This window comes from Pagrus major, chromosome 3, assembly GCF_040436345.1.
Source record: "Pagrus major chromosome 3, Pma_NU_1.0".
Lineage (NCBI taxonomy): Eukaryota > Metazoa > Chordata > Actinopteri > Spariformes > Sparidae > Pagrus > Pagrus major.
Window position 1 is genome coordinate 6,376,762 of NC_133217.1, and position 20,665 is coordinate 6,397,426.

At 40.2% G+C, this 20,665-nt stretch overlaps 1 protein-coding gene across 3 annotated transcripts; it reads right to left on the minus strand.

Moving 5' to 3' along the window:
- Positions 1-351: 351 nt before the first annotated feature.
- pip4p2 (phosphatidylinositol-4,5-bisphosphate 4-phosphatase 2) lies at positions 352-17,096 on the minus strand. Of its 3 annotated transcripts, XM_073462825.1 has the most exons (8): positions 16,744-16,993; positions 10,111-10,259; positions 8,018-8,124; positions 7,735-7,858; positions 7,025-7,099; positions 5,407-5,459; positions 3,060-3,150; positions 352-1,861 (listed from the first exon to the last, which is right to left on the minus strand). In XM_073462825.1, the coding sequence occupies exons 1-8, from the start codon at positions 16,847-16,849 to the stop codon at positions 1,718-1,720; spliced, it is 849 nt and encodes a 282-aa protein (XP_073318926.1). In that variant the 5' UTR covers positions 16,850-16,993; the 3' UTR covers positions 352-1,717. The 3 variants fall into 3 exon arrangements, with proteins under 3 accessions (XP_073318926.1, XP_073318927.1, XP_073318928.1); XM_073462826.1 differs by lacking the exon at positions 7,025-7,099 and having other exon boundaries at positions 16,744-17,096; XM_073462827.1 differs by lacking the exons at positions 352-1,861; positions 3,060-3,150; positions 5,407-5,459 and having other exon boundaries at positions 6,305-7,099; positions 16,744-16,997.
- Positions 17,097-20,665: the final 3,569 nt, after the last annotated feature.

Below are 20,665 nucleotides of genomic sequence, written 5' to 3' on the forward strand. Positions count from 1 at the left end.
AGCCTGATGCATGTATTTCATAATAAAGCCATCATTTTGTTCACTAGACTTTCACCAGGATAAATGTTTGACATTTTGAAGGGATCCCAGAGCTTTTAAAGGCATTTAAAAGCAACCTTTTCAAGCCGCGACACCCCGGAAAATGTTTTTCTTCATTTTTCAGATGATTTTGTGAAACCAAATCATTATCTCTTCCTAACCAAGTAGGTTTTTAAATGTGAAAGAAGGAATGTGTAGAACATCAGACATCATTTTATAGCATGAATTTCATCCTGTTTTTATTGTTTTTTTTTACTTGTTTGCATGTTTAAATGTGTCTGAAACTTCACAGCCAAAAAACAAACAGAACAATTCAGGCAGTTTTTGCATTTTATTGATAAATTATCATTTTTAAAAAGACCCACGAGCCGTCCTCTCCTTCCACCTCTCACTACAGTTTTCCAAGTACTGAATTTGAACTATGTACAAACTTTTTTTTAACATTATTTTCTGCTTCATCGTCATCATCATCATCATCATCATCACATCATCATCACATTCAAAACAAGGTCAGAAGTTTGAACTGTGCCCACTGGTTTAAGGTCAAGAGATAGGATGCTGAGTTAGCCTATAGCGATGCTAGCTAGCACAGAGTTCACTGGAGGTCAGAGAGCAGTGGATATAAGCACTGGGGAGGAGGAGGAGGAGGAGGAGGAGGAGGGTTTACATTCTAACTCACAGGCAGAAGGAGCAAAGACAGGAACATCGTACGCTTCAGCTACCTCTCTGAAACAGAACAAACACCACCTCAGCGATGGAACAGAAACAAGTCGACATGCAAACTTGAGTCCACCAGTGAGAAGGCAACAAAAGCACAGTGTAGAACACAGGGAGGTACGACAGGAACAAAACAACTCAAAAAATAAAGGATTATTGCTGGAGTGAGTTAAAAGCTGCATGGCACAAGAAAAAAATCAACACTTTGATTTAAAAACAAAAACAAGCTCCTGTTGATCTGATGCTCTTCTCGACTAATACTGGGCTGCGAAGTTGGCACACATGGGTATTTTAAGGAGGATTTATTTTAAAAATTGATCATTTCGAGAGTTAAAATCATATAGCAATACTATGTCAGTATACACAGGCAAGGTAAATGTTACAATACAATATGGATATGCAGCTTTTCTGTAACTGGAGTCAAACTAGCAGCAAAACAACACGTACAATTGCATATAATCGTAGTGCAATGGGCGAACTGTTCGTAGGAGGTTGTCTCATTTTGGTCTGCTCAGTAACAAAAGAAATCAAGTGGGTATCAGCTGAAAAACAACAAGACACTGCTCCAGAAAGACCAAATCCAACCAGTTTGCTAAACTATCATTTTTAAATCAGCTAATTTTGGCATTCATCAAGAAAAAAAAAATCACAGTTTTTTCAAGTTCTTGATTTTGTATTTTGGCAAAACCTGGGCAGGATTTGAGTCCTTGTGGATGAGTAGGAGGACTGATCGACGTACATCAGCTTTGTTCAGCGAGTCTAAAACATTTCAGACGAACACAACAAGATACACCTTCAACATACACCTCTTCACACATACAGTACACCTCTCAAACACACTCCTGTCCATACGTTCCACTCCGCTGAACATGACCGGTTTGAAATCTGAAGATGAAAAAACTTAAAGTGTGGTTTGTTCTTCCAGCCGTGCAGGGCCGGGCCGTGCCATGCCAGGCCCGCTCTAGGCGAAGCTGTTTTCCGGGTAGCTGACTTTGATAGCGCCCCAGTAGCAAGCTCGTATCAGACAGATGAGGCCCAGCAGGTAGGCGAATGCCCAGGAGACGTAGGTGGCGTTGTAACGACTGGCAAAGCCCCGAGTACCAACCTGTTAATAAGAAGACATAAAGATTTTTATTTATGCATTCAGAAACTTTTGTCAAGCAGAGAGGCGGAAAAATTAAGATTAGATTATTATATTTCACTGCATTTCATTTATGTTCAGACTGCGGTGGTAAGGACTCAGGAATGAGTCAGTGATCCACGTCATCACAAACATCAGCACAGCTACAAGGAATCTAAATATTAAGGACTGTGATCCCTTTAAATCATTATGAGTGATTATGACTGTAATATGATTATACAAAGTCTGAAGTGACTTTTATATGGCATGAAAAACTGAACAATATGTGACTGTTTATACAGTCTTTGTTTACTGAACAGTCCGGTGGATTAAAGGGCCAGAGTGTATTTGATTTACTGCACGATTATGCACTCATGGTGGAAAACCACTCTACAAGAGTTGTCCCTTTATCTCTTTATCTCTTTTAAAAAATGAAAAAAGTGTGTACATTTCTTAATTGCTGTTTCCACATCGTAACATAAAGTTTCTCAGGTCAGCTAACCAGTGTCTAATGAAGATCTCATTGTCTGCCAGTCAGCTGGTCCAACACCTTACTTTTAATTTCTCATCACCATTAACTTTTGTGTTTTTGAGTGATATATTCCAACAACTGAAGGAGAGGAGATTGCTGTGAAATGTTGTACAGACATTCATGTATCCCTCAGGATGAACTGTATTAACTTTGATCCTCTAACACATTGGTTAATTACAAGTGTAAACCCACCGTGACATCACTTAAAGAGTTCGTGGACTACCATTTTAAAGCCTGGAGTTTGGTATCACGGCTGTAGCCAACGTTGTTCTTTGGAGTCAAAAGAGGATACGCATTGCTGCACCTCTAACATGACCCCTTTATCATCTATTTTATTCTAAATTGGACCACCATTTACAAAATGAACATCACGCTGTATTGATGAAGATTTGAAACTTGCGGCTGAGACTATAAACTCATGAAGGAACTGTTTACTAAAGTAATAATGCTGACCAATAGGAAGAAAGCAGGTTTAAGGCATTTCCACATTCGCTTCACTTTTCAGACCTGGAATGGTTGTCCACTATTTTATACAATCGATGGTTTTTTTGACCAAATCCCTGCAAAACCTGTGTCATGTGCTTTGTGACTTTTGCTTTGAAAACATTTACTTGTGTTCTCAAGTACAAACAACACAGAGACAGTACTTACTGTTAAACCCACTCCAATGAAAATGCAGATCATTCCTATGGTTATATAAGCACAACAGCGCCTCCTGGGGAGCGCACTGCCAACAGAGGATCTGCAGAAAGAGATCGAAAAGCAAACAACAGAAAAAAGACAAAGAGAGACTGTTAGAGGGTTTCAGAACAGGAAGACATACCAAATACATTTGAGATATTTTTTCTTTTTTCAACAGCCCTAACACAAATATCATCTTTGAGAATATGTTCAGACACATTTTCTGATATGGTTGAAAGGGTTTGCGTGATGATGTGCCCCGTACTTTCTCCGTCCCACCCTTTCTTCCCAGTGCAGAACAATCCTGTGAGCCAAAAATCTCTCTCTTCCTCTTTTAAAGTTACACATGAAAGCGCCGCAGGCCGGTCACATGATGCGCAGCCTCCAACAACCTCAACAAACACATGAAAAGTCAACTGCCCTGAAGCACCAGACTGGCATCAGTCTTACTTTCCTCCTCCTCTCTGCTCTCACATGCCTCTCATGTGACGGGACTCAAGCATTCTTCAGGAATCACTGGTATTCAGATGGCTTAGAGGGGCCCGATCACCTGATTTCTTACCTTCTCTTACTCTTTCTTAAAACAATCTCCTCCTCCTTTACATGTGTACCACCTGACCATCTCATTCATTTGACCTGTGACTATACATGGAGGAAGCCTTGTTCTCAAGTGATGTGTTTAAAGATTTACGTGGCCAGAGATGTCACATGCAATACAAGAGTTATCAGTCCGACTGGGAACAATACAAGACTTGACATGTGTTGTTTTTCCTCTGAAAAGGTTTCAGTTCCTTTCAAGGTAAACCCATCACATGACTGTTGCCCCGACTGCCACTGTTCTGACTTCTGTTCCAACACTTCTGTTACTTTTTTTGAGAAAGAAAGAGCCAGAGAGCAATCAATCAGTCAATGAACTTAGTTACTTCCCACCACTTGTTTGGAGGGATATCAATATTGATATGCTGCTGTGTGTCTATGACACATAGATTTACTTTTTACTGACTGATGCCATTTTTCTTTTTTCCTTTGTTGAATTTTTATTTGTCTTTGCAAGCCGTTTAGGGGCAACGCAATCTGTCAATTGTCACTTTTTACAGTGTATTTTTGTCATAAACCTTTTTACATTTTAAGGGTTTTAAATGATATCATAATACAACTGTATGCTCTCACAAAACCAATTGAACAAAGTTTTAAAAATTCTTGTTTTTAGATAATATGGGCAGGGAACACAAATTACTTCACTGTGACTAGAGACATAGATCAGAGACAGAAACAAAGATGGAGACAGAGATAGAGGCAAAGACAACATGTTTTGTCTGCAGCTTGTCTCAGCATCACTCCCTGCTCACATCATCACCTTCAAACATAGCTTTCGATGCCCTCCCTCCACCTCTCAACCTGGTGACCCTCCCACCTCGTTACCATTACATGTATTGAGGCCAGGCTCTAAATCCTGTCACACGTCTAGATTAGCCTCCGTTACCTCCTCCCCTCCTCCTTCCAAGAACTACAAAGTCCAGACCTCTAAAGCTCTGTGTCTGACTGCACTGAATTTATCCAGAGAGTGAGCCCTTCAAAACTTCTCCGGCAACGAAAGCCGGAGAAAGTATTTACATCTCTGACGAGCTGTATCAAACCAAACCATAAACCTACTGGTCATGGCTGATAGGTGACAAAGCAGAAGTGGGACGTCAATGATTGCTTTACATGACGCTCCAGTAAGATTAAGATAAAGGCTTTAAACCTGGAAATGTTGGGCTAAGTTCATCGTTAAGATTCAAACAAGTCCTTTCAGAGAGCTGGAGTGACATCACATGAGAATGTTTCTAGTTTCTGACTTAAACCCACCCAGTGTCCCCAGGCCAGGGCTGTAGTGTATTCAAGCCAAGAAATACCAAACCAGAGTGATTCAGCATCTTTAGCTTTACATATAAATTAAGTTTTAAGAGACTGCAAAATGGTTTTCATGCAGAAATGACATGAAAACAAATGGCTGCCTGCAACAGTAAGAAAGACATCATCCAGGAAGTCAAAACAAAAGCTAATACTCAATAACACACAGATATGATGATTAAGATTTCTTTTGTACAAAATTATAGTATGTGAAAAAAATGCTTAGACTTAATTTTGTCCATCTAAAGACTGAAAATATAATCCTAATGCAACAGAAAATAAACCACAGGTAAGACTTACATTTCACAACACACATTAAACTGTGAACTGTAATTGACCACCATGAAACACTAACACACTGTGAAATGTGTGTTAGTGTTTCACTGTGACCTTTGGGGTTTCAGTGAAAGTTTTATGGACTCACATTTTTTTGCAGTGGGGACACTTGGCTAGCGTGTTAAACCGAAGCTCCATCCACTGTGAGGAGACAGAAGAAGAATCACTGTTAACACACAGTAACAACTCTCTCTTCACATAATCCAACTGTACCGTTAGCACAATCAACACAAAACCAACTGGGAATGATTTCACATGATCAGTTATGACGGATTGCAGCATGTAAATCTATTTATTATTTCTATTTTGGAGAAAATATCAAAAGGTTGTCTATTAGCACCTAAAATCATTCTCAGGATGTATTAGTTGGGGTTCTGGTGTTAAAAAAAAGCAGAGTTATGATAATATCCCATCACAGATCAGCATAATTTCTTATCAAGTCTTATATACACAAGTTTAATATGTGGCATCTGACATCTGGCTTCAGAGGAGGAAGGAAATATTCAATAGAAGCCGTTTCCAGAGCAACTTCAGGCCAAAACATCTGGATTAAAGCCAATTTTGTACAGTTCAGCATCAAATTCACCTCTTTCATTAAAGTCCTCTTCTACAGAGCCACTAAAGTCCCGTATGGTGATTTTTTTTTTATCTCATGCGCTTTAATTAATTACTTGTATCAGTGACCTTTGTTTCATCTCATCTTTAAATACTGATCATACTGTTCTCACAGCTGGAACTAAAGCTATAGCTATAACTAAAACACAACCGTATACTGTAATATCACTGCATGCTTATATGAGTACAATATTAATTACATACATCCATTACATATAAATTAATGATTTAGACAGATAAGTAACGATTATGGGCTGTTAGTCATAATAGCATATAACAAAAAGGTGATGTTACAGTATATGGCTGTCTGTACTAATATGAAAAGGTATATTGTAAAACTTTAGAGGATCTTTTAAAGGACTGTTCACCCCAAAACCATAAATACATATTTCCTCTTACATGCAGTACTATTCATTCATCTAGTTGCCTCGATGGCACTCGGCTTGTGTAGCCCAAGGTGCCAAAAATAAATTTTGAAAAACTCAACAGCAATGTCTCATTCCAGAAATCATGACCCAGTTACTCAAGATGATCAGCAGACATTGTTGTGAGCAGTTTCATGCAGGAACTATTTTCCTTCTGTATCAAAGTGCAGAAGGAAGCGTGCGTCTACTCATGATGATGAAACGCTCGTGCTCACGACAGTGCGGGATGTTAACTTGGCGTCCCCCTCGGCTGAGCTCTGGCTAGCCTCTCGTCCATGAGTACATGCACGCTTCCTTCTGTGTGGTGACAAGGAAAGAAAATAGTTCCCTGCTCACAATGAGGATTACCTCGAGTAACTGTATTTGTAATTTTGTGGTGAACTGTCTCATTAAGAAAAGCGGATACTATGACCAGTATTTAAAAGTACTTTTAGATATTTGATGCTTTTATTTTAAGAGATTTAAGAGATGAAACAAATGCCACTGACACAGGATAATAACTTGCTTGCATGAGATATTACTTTATGGGACTTTTGGGTCTCCATACTCTTCAAAGCCAGATGTGTACAAAATCATATTATCACCAGTGTAAATAAGGCCGCAGATTGAAGTGGAGCAGGTTAGGCTGTTGTTAATATGTCCACCAGTATGACCAGCGTTCTCAACCTGTTGTTGTGCTGGGGGAGAGCCATCACTGGGGAGGCCAGACATTGGCTGGGATGACCTGGCGTCCTCACTGCCCTACAGACGCCGCAAGCAACAATGTGCACACATTAAGAGGACAATACCGCTGATTTTGACATGCGAGTCGGTGTCGTACTGACTCAGCAGCTCAGGTTCTGCCTCTTTTTTCTTCAGTGAGACACATGGCAGTTCAATATATTAATATGCAGTATGATAATAGTAGTAAAAAGGTGTTTAAACCTCCATGTCGTTTGTCAAAAAATATATCGACAGTATCCTCAACACAAGGTGCAGGAAGACAATTTACATTGAAGATGGGAATAATCTGAAACAGGCTGCTACCACGCTGTAATCAGGTGGGATTCTTTACGAGCCAGATGAGAGAAGGAAACGTGCAGCAAATGCATGCCAGCTGCTTGAAAAACATCTGTGACAATCTGCAACTGGATGGAGATTTTCGTTTCAACAAAAGGTAAAAGATCAACAGGAGAAATATGTCAATAACCTGCAAAAAGACTTGATATACAGTACAACAAGCTACTCCCTACTCCCGTCACCAAATATGAAAGAACAGGCTGTGGTTCGGCTCTCAAGATTATTAATATGCACGTACCAACAACAGCACAGCAACACAATTCTGCATGAGCACCTCTGTGATTGGTTAGATCGGTTATCTTGGTGGGTGTACGTACTAGGAAGGTGTTGCCACAGTGACCGCAGACCACCCTCATGCCCTCTGGTTGGATGGGCAGCGCCGGCTGGGCGGGTTGCTCCTCTGGGATTACCATCACCGGGCTCAGGTTGATGATGCGTCTGCTGTCGGAGGAACAAAGAGGAGGACGAGCTTATGAGTGTAACCTTGGTTTGTCTTATAAAAGCTGACTTTCTCTGTTCCATCATTTACTCTGAGCTTTATTAAAAAGAAGTACACATACAACAAATGTGAAACAAGAGGAAAAAACGTGCTGAACCTACCAGTTCGGTCGAGGACATCCTATCCTCCTGGACGTGTCTTTACAGATGAGCAGGCAGTTACAGGGACACCTCACATATTTCTTCCCTGTTGGGGGGTTCTTGATGGGCTGGAAGGCAACACATCGGAATTAACGCATTGAATAATGCACTAAGTTTAATACACAACGCAAAAACAAACACATAAAAGAGGAGAACAGTCGATTTAAGATACTGTATAAGGAACACAGCAGAGCCTTTCAGACCTAACAGGGTGGAAAAAGTGCTGTGCAAAATCAATAGCTTTGCCTTTAATCTATGAAATGCACATTACTTCACCCATCAGCTTCAAAGGCCCACATAATGTCATAGTTACATGTGTTTAATGTTTAATTTACTCATGGAAGTTGATTAATGAAGCCTGATGGATGCAGGGTTCCTACACATTTTCCATTGCAAAATCCACTTATCCACACTTTTCCAGACTCAACATAAAAGTATACAAAGTTTGCATCTAGGTTTGTTTCCCCGTTTTCAATCCTGAGCCAGTCAGACTTTATATTTGGGATGTCAAGCCAGCCCTCAGAAAAAAGCTTCATCCACTGTGTCGCAGAAAGGTGGACGATGTTCTACTGTCAAATATCTCTATGAAAGAGGAAGAAAACTAACTGCTCCACATAATTTTTGTCTCTTTTATAAATACCAAACAAAAATGAATTGAAAAAAGTCTAATAATTTGCTTCTGTGCAGCCTCGTTTATTTACTGTCTCCATGGAAAGGACCGTGAAAGCAGCCATAAAGGTACAGTTCCCTTTTCTTGGTTTAGAAGTCTGATAATTACTGATTTCACTGCAGAACTCAAATTCAGTCATTGCTGGGTGATGTTTCGTAGTCCACGTTACATTTCTGGAGCTTCACAGCAAAACAGAGTGGCAGCATTCTCCTGAACAACTGAAGTAGATGAGGACTTGTTGTAACACCTAAAAAACGACCTCAAAAAAACATATAATGGCTCCATAGGGCTCGTCAGACGTAATCCAAGTCTCCAGAAGACCCGAGATCCAAGTCTCCATCTAGTCCAGTTGTTGAGGAGAATGCTACAACGCTCTTTTGTTGTAAAGCTCCAGAAATGTTTTGTTAACTATGAAACTTTCCATCAGCATGAGGGTGAGTAGATAATCGCTGAATTTTCAATTTTGGGTGAATTTATGAATGCAATTCAAAGACATTGCCACAGTTTTTCACACATAATTTGGGCGATGATGTCCTAAATTGGCACAGTTATAAAGGCACTTGGTGAAGAGCTGATTTCCAGGCTGTGGCCTACAGGTGCAGAAGCAGCTCTGCGTAGGAGCTGCATTCGGTCACAAGCTATACTTCTTGTCTTGCTTTCAACAATAGCTCTGGCGCTCTGGCCTCTTTCTGTCACACAGTAGTTAATATTTTGGCTGCGCTGGCTCCCAGCTCCCAACACCATGAAAACCTCTCTGCTTGTTCGATCAATTCACTTTTAGAAATTCTCAATTTTTTAATATTCTATAAAACAGAATATGGAGAATAGTCTAGAAACTAAAGTATTTCCCATACTTTCTTTCTTTTTGTTTCATACTGTGCATTTCAAGAAATAGAAACACTTTATGATGATATTCTGTTAGACCGGATCCAATTATCGGTCTGATGATGCATAAGAACCACAGATATCAGCCAGTGGAAATGGCATTTCCCATCTGATTGTTTGTGATGACAGTCATTCATTCTCACTGCTGCCTCCACTGACAGCTCCATCAAGCTTTCAGTCACTCTGAGACACAGAAGATACATTTAAGTCATCTGGAGCACTTTTCACTGGACTGTCCAATAGATCTAAAGCTGAGAAACAGTCAATAAATGCCATCCAAAGCTAATGTCTTCTCTCTTGATCGCTGACAAACAACAGGTTTTGTCACAAACAATGATACTGGAGAGTAATACAGATGTGAGCACAAAGCTGCAGCTGTGATGTGATTGACTGTTTAAAAGAGGAGAGGAGAGCAGCTCAAATTAAACACAAACACTAAATGTCTCTCACAACTCTGTGATGTCACCACCATCAGTTATTCATCCCAGCCTTCACTTACTGTGGCTTCATTGCAGACTGTGCACTTCACCACGTGCTGATGCAGCTTTCCATCCAGGTTGATGAGCGACTGGCATACACGGCAGTTGATGACAGGCACACCGCCGGCGTCGGGGCTGGCGATGGCTGTGTAAGGAGGAGGTAGTTCGGCTTTGAGAAGAGGAGGGTAAAGCACACAACACACGGCCAGCTGTTAATCGCATGCAACTATGAGACTTCATGATAAAACCTGGATGTTTGTGTCCAGTGAGAGAAGGAGAGTTGTGTTTTGTACACAGACGTTATCACAGTAACCCGTTTACCTGTGGAATGTTCCAGTCAGGTGTTTTTGTCAGTCTTTTGTTGAGCCTGTACCAACTTGTTTGAAATGTGTCACTGGCATCAATTTCAGAATAAGCATACATTTACAAAAATCATCAAAGCTGATGAAGTAAAATTAAAGGGTCAATATACTGTCTTTGCACTGTTTTTTGGAGTCAGATTGTAGCTTTTAAAATGTGAGAATGAGACAAAATATAATCCAATATGTCACTTTCAGATCTGCAAAATTGTGACTTATTTTCTGATTGTAAATATCACAATGCATCAATTAAGACAGTGTTTTTTCATTCTGGACCTGGGGGCCCCCTGCCCTGCATGCACCTGATTCAGATGAATGGGTCGTTATCAGGCTTCAGCAGAGCTTGATGACGAGCTGAACATTTGATTCAGGTATGTCAGAGCAGGTCAAGAGCCAGGACTGAAAAACACTGAGCTAGAAAATAATCAGCATGTTAACGGATAATGAAATTGATCACAAAAACAAACATTTGATACATCGCAAAAAAAATAATAGTTACAGAAGAGAGCTGCTGTGGAGCATGACTTACAATTATTACCAGTCTCAATAGTTATCAAGTCTAACTTGTCTTAAAAAAGTATATGACATACAAATGTTATTCAATGACTCCCTTGGTAACTATTACGACACAGTGTATAGTAGATCCTCGGCAGCCTAGAAACATACACATGCTGTATGCAAACTCATGACAGCTCGTGTACGGCTCTGATTGCTCAACATGTGACTCTCCTCTCTTTGTCGAACACTTGTGTGTTTAAGAAAGAAACAATGGAGCCTTGTAGACACCACAGTGACAGTAAAATCCACTCACTGCCGAGCTGCAAAATTAACATGTCACATATGAGTAAGTCTTCTGATGTTTGAGCATTTTGAGCACATATCAATATGTTATTATGTAGCATCTGAGCTATGGACAAGATATACACTTCATGTCTTCTACTATCAAGCTGTTTGACTTGAAAGACGCATGTGACAATTGTGGATTTTAGACTTGTTCGATGAGCACTTTGATTAAAATGTTTCTGCTAACGTGGCTAACAAGCGCCTAACGATATGGATTGAGAAACGAAGAAAACTGATTAGTGTTTTATAGTCCATAAACAGGAGTAATGAACATGATCAAAGACTTAAAGATTTTCTCGTAATGTCTGAAAGAACTACTGTGGACTAACTCCGCTTCTACTGAACTCTGCACTGTTTAATCCCACATTAACCTCAAGTTATTAGTCTACATTCCATGTGTTTTTCAGGGTGTTAATACACTTAATCCATAGGTTTGCACCAGTCGCTACCTTTACTACTACTGTAGTACTCCTGCATACCTTACGAACCTGTGTGAATACTATGGCAACAGGCTTACATCTCCAGTAATCCACCTTATTTAGCCTTAAATGAATTTAGTCTTTGTTTTGTAATAGTTTAATCTAAAAGAAAATGTAAGAACGCTGAACTATAACAATGCAAAAAGCTTTTCTATTAAAAAAATTCCATCAAATAAAACACTTCTACTAATTTGATTTAATTTAGAAGCAAAATCTTATTAAATGTGTCTGCAGTTATAATAACTACCAGCATTCTTCATATTTGTAAGCTAAAGAGGGATTTACTGCTCAGCTCAGGAGACAATTCTGACAAACATTTAATCACATTTCACGCAAAAATGCCCCAAAATACACTAAAATCAGTTTGTCTAATGTGAAGAGCCTTCTATGATAGGAAACTAAATATCTCAGGTTGTTGTACTGTTCATTTTAGTGCTGTAACTAACTATTATTTTCATATCAATTAATCTGACGAATCAATGGAAAGAATCATTATAGACAAACGATCAACATGGTGACACAGTGTATCGCAGTCTATTGTGATACGTTATGAAGCCTTTGTTAAGTCTGCAGACCAACCACAAAGGAGGCATCTGATCTGACAAATGACCAATCTCCTTCTCATCTCGCTCTGAATGAGATAATTGGACGAGTTAACAGGTAAACGAGCTTGGCTCTGAGATTCAGTGACACTCGAACGGTCGACACCACGGGGACAGATGGGACAACCCGTCTGCAACTGAGCAACCAGGGCTGTAAATACAAGCAAAGCACGCCAAAGACACGACACTCCTACTGTGAGCAGGTTTATTACACACAATGCTGAGCTGAATTAATCCAAAATGTGAGACTGAGTGGTCTCACTTCTTAAACCTGAAATTTTTATATAACCGTATGAAATAAATCCTTAAACTCAAGCACAGTCAGCGCTTCTCTGTTCAGTATCAGCAGACGCCTGTCTGTACTCGCTCCTCTCTCTGCTGCACTGAAGCCGTCCTAATGCATGCCTGAGACGCCATATGGCAGCTATAGGTTTTCACTGTCACTGACCTCGGAGCCAGATGTAAGACGAGAAGACGCTCTACTACAACCACCAGCAGCACCATAAACATACAGTGCAGCCACCGACACGTCCTGCCTGGCCAGAGACATCGCAGGATGGGGGATTGTGGGATTTGTGGGGAAGAAGTGAGAGGCTGGTATACAGACACAAACTGCTCAGGGATGTTTCCTGTCATCCATGTTGAATGAAATCTAGATCACTTAGAGGTTAAAGGATACGGCTGGTGTTGATCTACACTCATCTTATTGTAAAAACCAACAATGAATTGGCCCATCTCAGTACTTTCTGCCTTCGACTCATTAGTTGGAATTGAATCACTACAAACTGGCCATACATTTGAAGTTCATGTTGTAAAAAGACAGTCGGGCACTGTAGTTTCTAGACAACGTTACTCAAACAGGAGGTAATAGAGAATTTGTTGCGGACTATTTTTAGCTGCAGATGAATACACATTTAGTGAGCGGTGCGGCCTTGAAATAATATATATTGCAGCAATAACGGTAGTCATGATGGTATAAATGATGATTATATGGGCAGATGTAGGGAGGCAACTAACGCTTATTTTCATTCTCGATCAATCAAATGTCGGTTATTTTCTCAATTAATCAATTAGTTGTTTGTTCTATAAAATACTCAAGTGTTCTCAAATGTCTTCTTATGTCCACAACCCAAAGATATTCAGTTTACTGTCATAGAAGAGTAAAGAAACCAGAAAATATGAATTGAAGCAGAGAATTTGGACTGTTTTCATTCTTAAAAATAAAATTGCTCAAACTGATTAATCAAAAATTTATTTCATTGATTAATTGTTGCGGCTCTAGATGATGACCATCAGAGTAATTAATTTGGCTTGGCATTTGGCTGCCTTTTGCTCTGATCAATCACCATAAAGCACTCGAGCATGTCTTGTCTCGTGGTTACATTCAGTTACTACACCACTTTGATGGTGTACACGGCTTTGTTTGATGGAGTGCCTCTCCTCTTTTCTCTCAGAAGGTTTTCACGCGACTGAAGTTGTTTCTTTTTTTGGAGGCATCTCCCCCGCAGCGGAGCCAGCCACCACTGCACCTTCAGCCATGAGTGTTTCTGCTGTATGTAACCATGACGTAGACAAATGTCATAAAATGAAACTTGTGATATTGTTAATATAGTAAAAAGACACATTTTTATCAGTTATATCAGTATTTTCATGTACAATGTGATATAAGAGCACAGAGGTACCACCGACACAAACAACAGCGCCCATGTTGACTGTAATCAAGGAACATTCCTCATTACAAGGCTGAGTGACTTGAACTATTACAATAAAACACTGTGAAGGCCCTTTATTCCAATACTAAACAATGAGCTTTCTTCTACTCTTTAGTGTTAGTTCTTAAAGAGTAAGTTCAACCAAAAATGAACATTCAGTCACTATCTACTCACTCACACGCAGATGGAAAGTCAGGTGAAGTTTTGTCGTCTACAAGACATTTCTGGAGCTTCACAGCAAAAAGAGCACTGCAGCGTTCTCCTAAACAGCTGAAGTAGACGGGGACGAAAGAAAACAACTGAAAGAAAACATAAAATGGCTCCATACAGCTCATCCGGCGTAATCAAAGTTTCAGGAAACCTGAGATCCCAAAATGAATTGCTAACGCTTTAGCTACAGTGAAGATTTCGGGTTGAAAAAGAGTGTAAATAACATCTTTTGAAATTAATTGGGATCTCCTTTTCTATTCCAGAAACTTGGATAACGCCAGATGAAGCTGTATGGAGCCATTTCATGTTTTCTTCCAGTTGTTTTGAAACTATTCCCCATGTACTTGAGCTGTTTAGGAGAATGTGTCAACGCTATTTTGCTGTAAAGCCCCAGAAATGTTTTGTGGACTACAAAACTGACTTTTCTTTGACATGAGGGTGAGGACTTTTGGGTGAACTTCTCCTTAATTTATTATAGTATTCATTATGATTGTGACTTACGTTATCTTACATGATATGAATATATTTCTTATTCATTCATTCACATGTCTACCAGTGCGACAGTGTGGCTCACACTGCTGTGTTTTTAATAGTTTTCGGACAACAATTGAGTTTTGTGGTACAGAGGAAGAGGAATAGACGGACTTTACTTGTCTTTTCATTGGATTTGTTGACAATAAGAAAATCTAATCCTCCGTAGTCACCCTGGAAAACTGCTAAATTTACTGATGAAAAGGGATTTTAACAGCTTTTTCTTTGTCAGTCAGTTCCTGAACAGACGTAAAACTGAATAATTCATTAATCACTGCCAAGATTACAGCACAGTCACAGGCTTTTGTTGCAATTTGTTCTGCAATAAAATAAAAAAAATCGAGCAGGTGGCAACGAAATGATGCACAGTGAGCAATCTGACCATTCAGATGCAGCCAAGGTCATTGGTCTCCGCCCCTCACCATCACCACCACCATCACCACCACCATCACCACCACCATCACCACCACCACCATCATCACCATCACCACCACCATCATCATGCTGATATGCTGAAAATACAGCAGATCTCCACCTGTTAATGCTTCTTCTGTGTCAGATTATTGAGTCAACGCTGCAGAGATTTGGGTCACTTTCACAAAATACATCTTTTACTCAGCTGATTATGAGTCAGAGCTTTATCACAGTTATTGCATTTTAAGAAAACACCACAGTTTGGGCGTCTGACTCAAATTAATCCATCTTACAAATTGGCTGATTGAGGAACCAACAAACCCAAAGAAAGCAGAATTAGCTGTAATCCAGACTGCAGGGAGGGAGGGGGGAGAGGAGAAACTGGGCCATGAAATATTCTGACATTCATTTTAGGATTTTGCTCAGTCAGTGCTGTGAAAACCAGACAGACCGCAGAGTTAAAGTCTTTATGAATAATCCGGTGGGGGAAAATATGAATTGTGCAGTATTAGACGGCTCCAGAACAACAAAATGTTCGTTTTGATATTAGCTGTTTGGCCTGAAATGCTCGGAAAAGAGTATTACACGTTCAATGAGTCCATTCATCCTCATGTGCAGGAGAACAACCAGTGAAACATACTACAGCAGTCAGGGGAGACTTTGTTCACTGTGTCTGAAGATGAATTTACGTCAGCTTTCAAAACATTTGAGGTGAGAGTCTGATCTGGATGAAAGAAATACTATCAAACAGAATTCAGAACTGGATCAGACTAAATTCATCTCAAAGGCCGGTCCTTCCTGTCAGCAGCTCCTCGACAGAGAGGATTTATGAGCTGTAATTGCCTGGGTCATTCAGTCCCTGCATGCATTAAGGTGCTGTAACCTACATTCAAGTGTTTACTAAGCAAAATGTGGACAGTGTGTCAGTTTTCTGCCTGTAAACGCACATGTTTTAGCACCGTATTAAAGATGCAACGCATGAAATAACAGATTCAAGATTCAGGATATTTGTTGTTTATGGTCCCATTCTGATGCAAATGAGCCTGATGTGACTTGACATTGATTGTGGCTCGGACACATCTGGGCAATTTCTGTCGACTGGCAGCTGGGACAAAAGGCTAGGCTGCCTTCATCTGCAGTGGGTCATCTCTTCAACAACACTACACATCCACTGAGGCCTCACTGTGCCACATCACGACTCCTAGCTATCATCCTTTTTTTTTTGTGAGGACCCAAAACATTACAGGCCGTCAGTGAGTCGTGATGTAAGCATTTCTGCAGTAAAAACAAGAGCTGGCTGTTATTGTAGGCCCCTCTCGTCTCTAACCCACTGCTCCAGTTCTCACAGTGGAGGCTCCACCTTTCCCTCACTGCCCTTGCTTTGCCTTGCCTTGCATTGCCTCGCTGCAGTTTTATTTACGCACAAACACGATACGCCCCAAAATGATTCAGCATGCAGGCAGGCAGGCAGGCAGGCTGGCCGCGTTCATGTCGTGTGTTTACCTCGGGGACTTGAATCCTGCAGGTACGGGGGAGCGGTGGGGGTCACGTTCTCGGAGTTGGGGCCCGACAGCAGCGGAGATCGCTCGTCCATGCCGTCGGAGGCCATGTCGACAACCGTGAGAAATGACGGGCAGAGGCGGCGGGGAGGCTCCTGGCTGCACCGAGTCTTCACTCAGCACGGAGGAGCAGCCGGCGGCTTGTCGGTTGTTGGTGCCGAGTTGCTCCGGTCCAGCAGCCCCGGTGACGGCAGCCTGGAGGGGGGAGGAGCTCCGCGGTGATCCCCGCCCTCCTCGCTGACATGACCCGGGGCTGAGCAGCGCTCTGCTCCGGAGCTCCACACACCCCGAGACTGTGAAGGAATTCAACACGAAAACCAGAAATGTGATTATATTTAGTAGCGCACAGGTTTATTTTAATTCAACGCGCATGTTCGTCAATAACAATATCAAATGTCACGCTGAGAGTGTAAACAAGAGGATAACGTTTCAGTGTTTTAATGATGGAGGGTGGGAAATCAATAAAGCAGCGATTCTCAGTGTTCACCACTAGATGTCACTGTAGGATTATTAAGACCGCAGAAACCATTATCTCTGTTTTAATTGATTTCTCTTAAAGGTGCATTATGTAGTTTTGGGAAGAGAAAGATCTTCATTGACTAAACAATAAACAAACAAACAAACTTCTCTTTTTTTGAATAAATAAACTGACCTTAAAGGACAACGCAATTTCATTCTGATTTACTTTGTTTATATGTGGCGGACCCTGCCACCTTTCCAGCTTCAAACAGTGTTCTGGGGTTATTTTCCTCTGAGAGCAGCTTGTTTATGGAAAAGATAAATATTCTGAGTTTGTATTATTAGCTATTTTTTATATTTTTGACGATAAAGGTAGTAATTGAAGAGTGTGAGTTTGTATTATTACCTCATTAGTATTGTAAATATTAAAATTCTGAGTTTTAATTTCTTCTCTAAAACTACATAGTGCCTCTTTAAAGGACCCAGTTCACCCAAAAATTCACCCAACTAATCACCCTCATGCCAATGGAAAAAGTCTTCAAAGAGTTTCACAGCAAAACAGTGCCGTGGGCCCAAAGTATAGTTTGCCAAATAATACATTCACCTCTTAAGTTTCTTTTCAGACTCTTTAGAGCAGGGCTGCTCAAAGTTGGGCCTGTGGGACGAAGTTGACCTGCCATAAGGTTTAAATCGGCCCACCAGATGATTCTAGAGAAAAAAAATATATCTAAAAGATGCAATATGTAAGAATTTTAGGTAGAAGCATTCAAATATTTACTAAAATTCTCAGCAAAATGTGAAGTATCATGTTGAAAAAGATATCTACTGAAGTTACCACTAGCTCCATTGCGACCTGAGCTAATGGTAGCTACTGTTAGCAGCATTTGCACTAATGCTGTCCCCCATTTGTTCTAATTATGAATTCAACAGGTGGCAAATTCTGACATGTTTTCACCTTTTATCAATGATTATGATATAAAACTCCTATTAAATATGTAGGATCCATACTTAATTTTTCATTTTCACAGTCCGAGAACAGCGGGTAGAGTGACACTTTGAAGTCAGTTGGGATACTAGCGCCATTTTGCATTGTAAAAATGCTGCAGTTTGGGCATCAGGCATGACCAGCTCATATTCTGGATCGTTATGACTCAACAACTTGTGGTTGTTTTTAAGATTTCGTTGTCACTGAGCTGCTGTGGTGGAGCTTGTTTTCTTTGTGTTCTGATGTGTTGCAGTCGGTATTTCCTCAGACTGCACTGTATATGAGACTCTTTTCTGGCTCTTCCTCCTGATTATTTCACTGTTGAGTCAAAAACATGGGGTTTCTTCATCGGAATGAGATTGCTTACCCTAACTTCTCCTCTTTGTCCCCCAGATGGTTTGAAAGTCATTAACAGGACCTGAAAACAACATCTGGCTGCCACCACCACCAGCAGCTGTAGACCAAAGCCAAAGAATCTGTGAGGACAGGATTGCAGAGTGATCCCTTGTAAGGAAAAACAGTTTTGATCTTTAACATCTTGTCCTGAGATACTACATATTTTTAAGGATTTGTGGTTTGTGGTGCCTCGCGTCCAATCCACCCTGAAAATTACAACACCCTCGCCTGTTTGTGCCAAATTCCCATTCCTTGTTGCTTGTGTCAGGGTGTAATATACACTAAATTGATTCCACTGGCCACTCAAAAACTCACCAAATAAACACAGATGGTGTGAATTAAATAAGCTCCCAGAAGGTTTGAGTACATTTATATTTTAAAAACTATGTATTTGTTCTTAAAACAACAGAACAATATGTTTATAGTTACATCTGAACTGGAAACAAACTGTTTCAGTGCTCAGGTATGATATAATGATGTTTTGCACATTTTGAGTGTAAAAACAGGTCAAATTCAAGCCTGCTGGTCCTGTTCAGGACATTGTAAAATGGCTCATAAATTCCAGGAACATCACAGCCCCTACTCCAGTCACAGATCACTGACTTCTTGTCTTAAAGAGGGACAAAAAGCTGCAAATTAAGACTTTTACCAAGAATTAACAATGTTGACTTTCACTGTTAATTAGGCATAAGTTAGAGGGAAAACTCTGCAAGGAAACTTTCTGTTTCCAGCTTGTATGTTTGCTGTTTGCACTTGTAAATCAGGAGGCATTCAGAGCCAGACTACAAGTGTATTTCACTTTCTCTGGGGTAAAGTTTTCCCTAATTGCTCCATCACAGCCTCAGACGGAAAATCCTCGCTCCTGGCTCTGCTCGCTCCTGGCTAGTAAAGAGTGATTCAGATCGCATGTAACAGGCTGCAGCCAACGACTCACTTTTTCCGACGACTTCAGGCACCAGAGGAGAGTCGCAGCACTCACACACACTCTCTCTCACACACACACACACTCACACACACGCACTGCTCCGTGGACGCTGGGGTTTCTTTACAAGGTAAGACACATTTTATACACAAGACATGAGTGAAACTGTTGTATGTTAATAGATTTCTTCAGGAAAAAGACGCTTGCATGAGTTGAAGTTGTGTATTTGCTGCCTCGCTCCGTCACTTTTAAACTCTCTTATCTTCTGCTGGGAAGCTGTGAAGATACCGAACTGACTTCCGGTTATAACAAAAAGAGGTAAAACGTGAATTTAAGCTGTAAAAAAGACGTTTATAGTCTAGAAATAACATTTTTGTAGTGTGTGACTGAACACACGTCGTTGTCTTTTTGCTCTTTTTTTTATTATTAAACGGAAGCCTAGCCAGCAATGTTTTTTTTATACTTTTATTTTGAAGGTTAAATCCCATTTTGCATTGTTTTTTGCCAATGAAAAGTCTTTTGTTTGACTTTTTTCTAAACTTGAGTGGTGGAAGAAACTTTCTTTTAAGTACCAGTACAGCAGTGTGAATAAAGTCCTTCACTCAAAATCTTAGTTAGACTAAGCAGAAGCTATTATCAGTCAAATGTAGCTTACTTAAAGGAGCACTCTGTAGTTTTGGGAGAAGACATTTTAATCAGAAGAAAAAGATCTTCATTGACTAAATAAACAAACTCTCTTTGTTTTCATGACTGAATAAAGTGAATAAACAAACTGACCCTAAAGGACAACACAATTTCATACTGATTTACTTTGTTTATATGTGGCGGACCCTGCCACCTTTCTAGCCTCAAACAGTGCTCTGGGGACCCTATTTTCCTCTGAGTGCAGCTTGTTTATTCAATTATGGAAAAATAAATCTGAGTTTGTGTTATTACCACCTTCTGAGTTTGAATTTCATCTCTAAAACTACATAATGCCCCTTTAATGTGCCTAAGTTCAAGTGACTGTCTTGTTTTGGCCCTGTGACTGATATATTACTTTATAGGACATTATTAGATTGTTAATACTGATGCATCAATGTGTAATTAGCATTTTTACTAGCC

What these genes read in the sequence shown, in the direction of transcription:
- pip4p2 (XM_073462825.1), bottom strand. Translation starts at nt 16,849, where the DNA reads ATGGCCTCCGACGGCATGGACGAGCGATCTCCGCTGCTGTCGGGCCCC. An exon ending in GCAGGATTCAAGTCCCCGAG is followed by an intron (nt 10,260 to 16,743) that starts GTAAACACACGA and finishes CTCTTCTCAAAG; the next exon opens with CCGAACTACCTCCTCCTTAC. An exon ending in GGATGTCCTCGACCGAACTG is followed by an intron (nt 7,859 to 8,017) that starts GTAGGTTCAGCA and finishes TTCCTCCGACAG; the next exon opens with CAGACGCATCATCAACCTGA.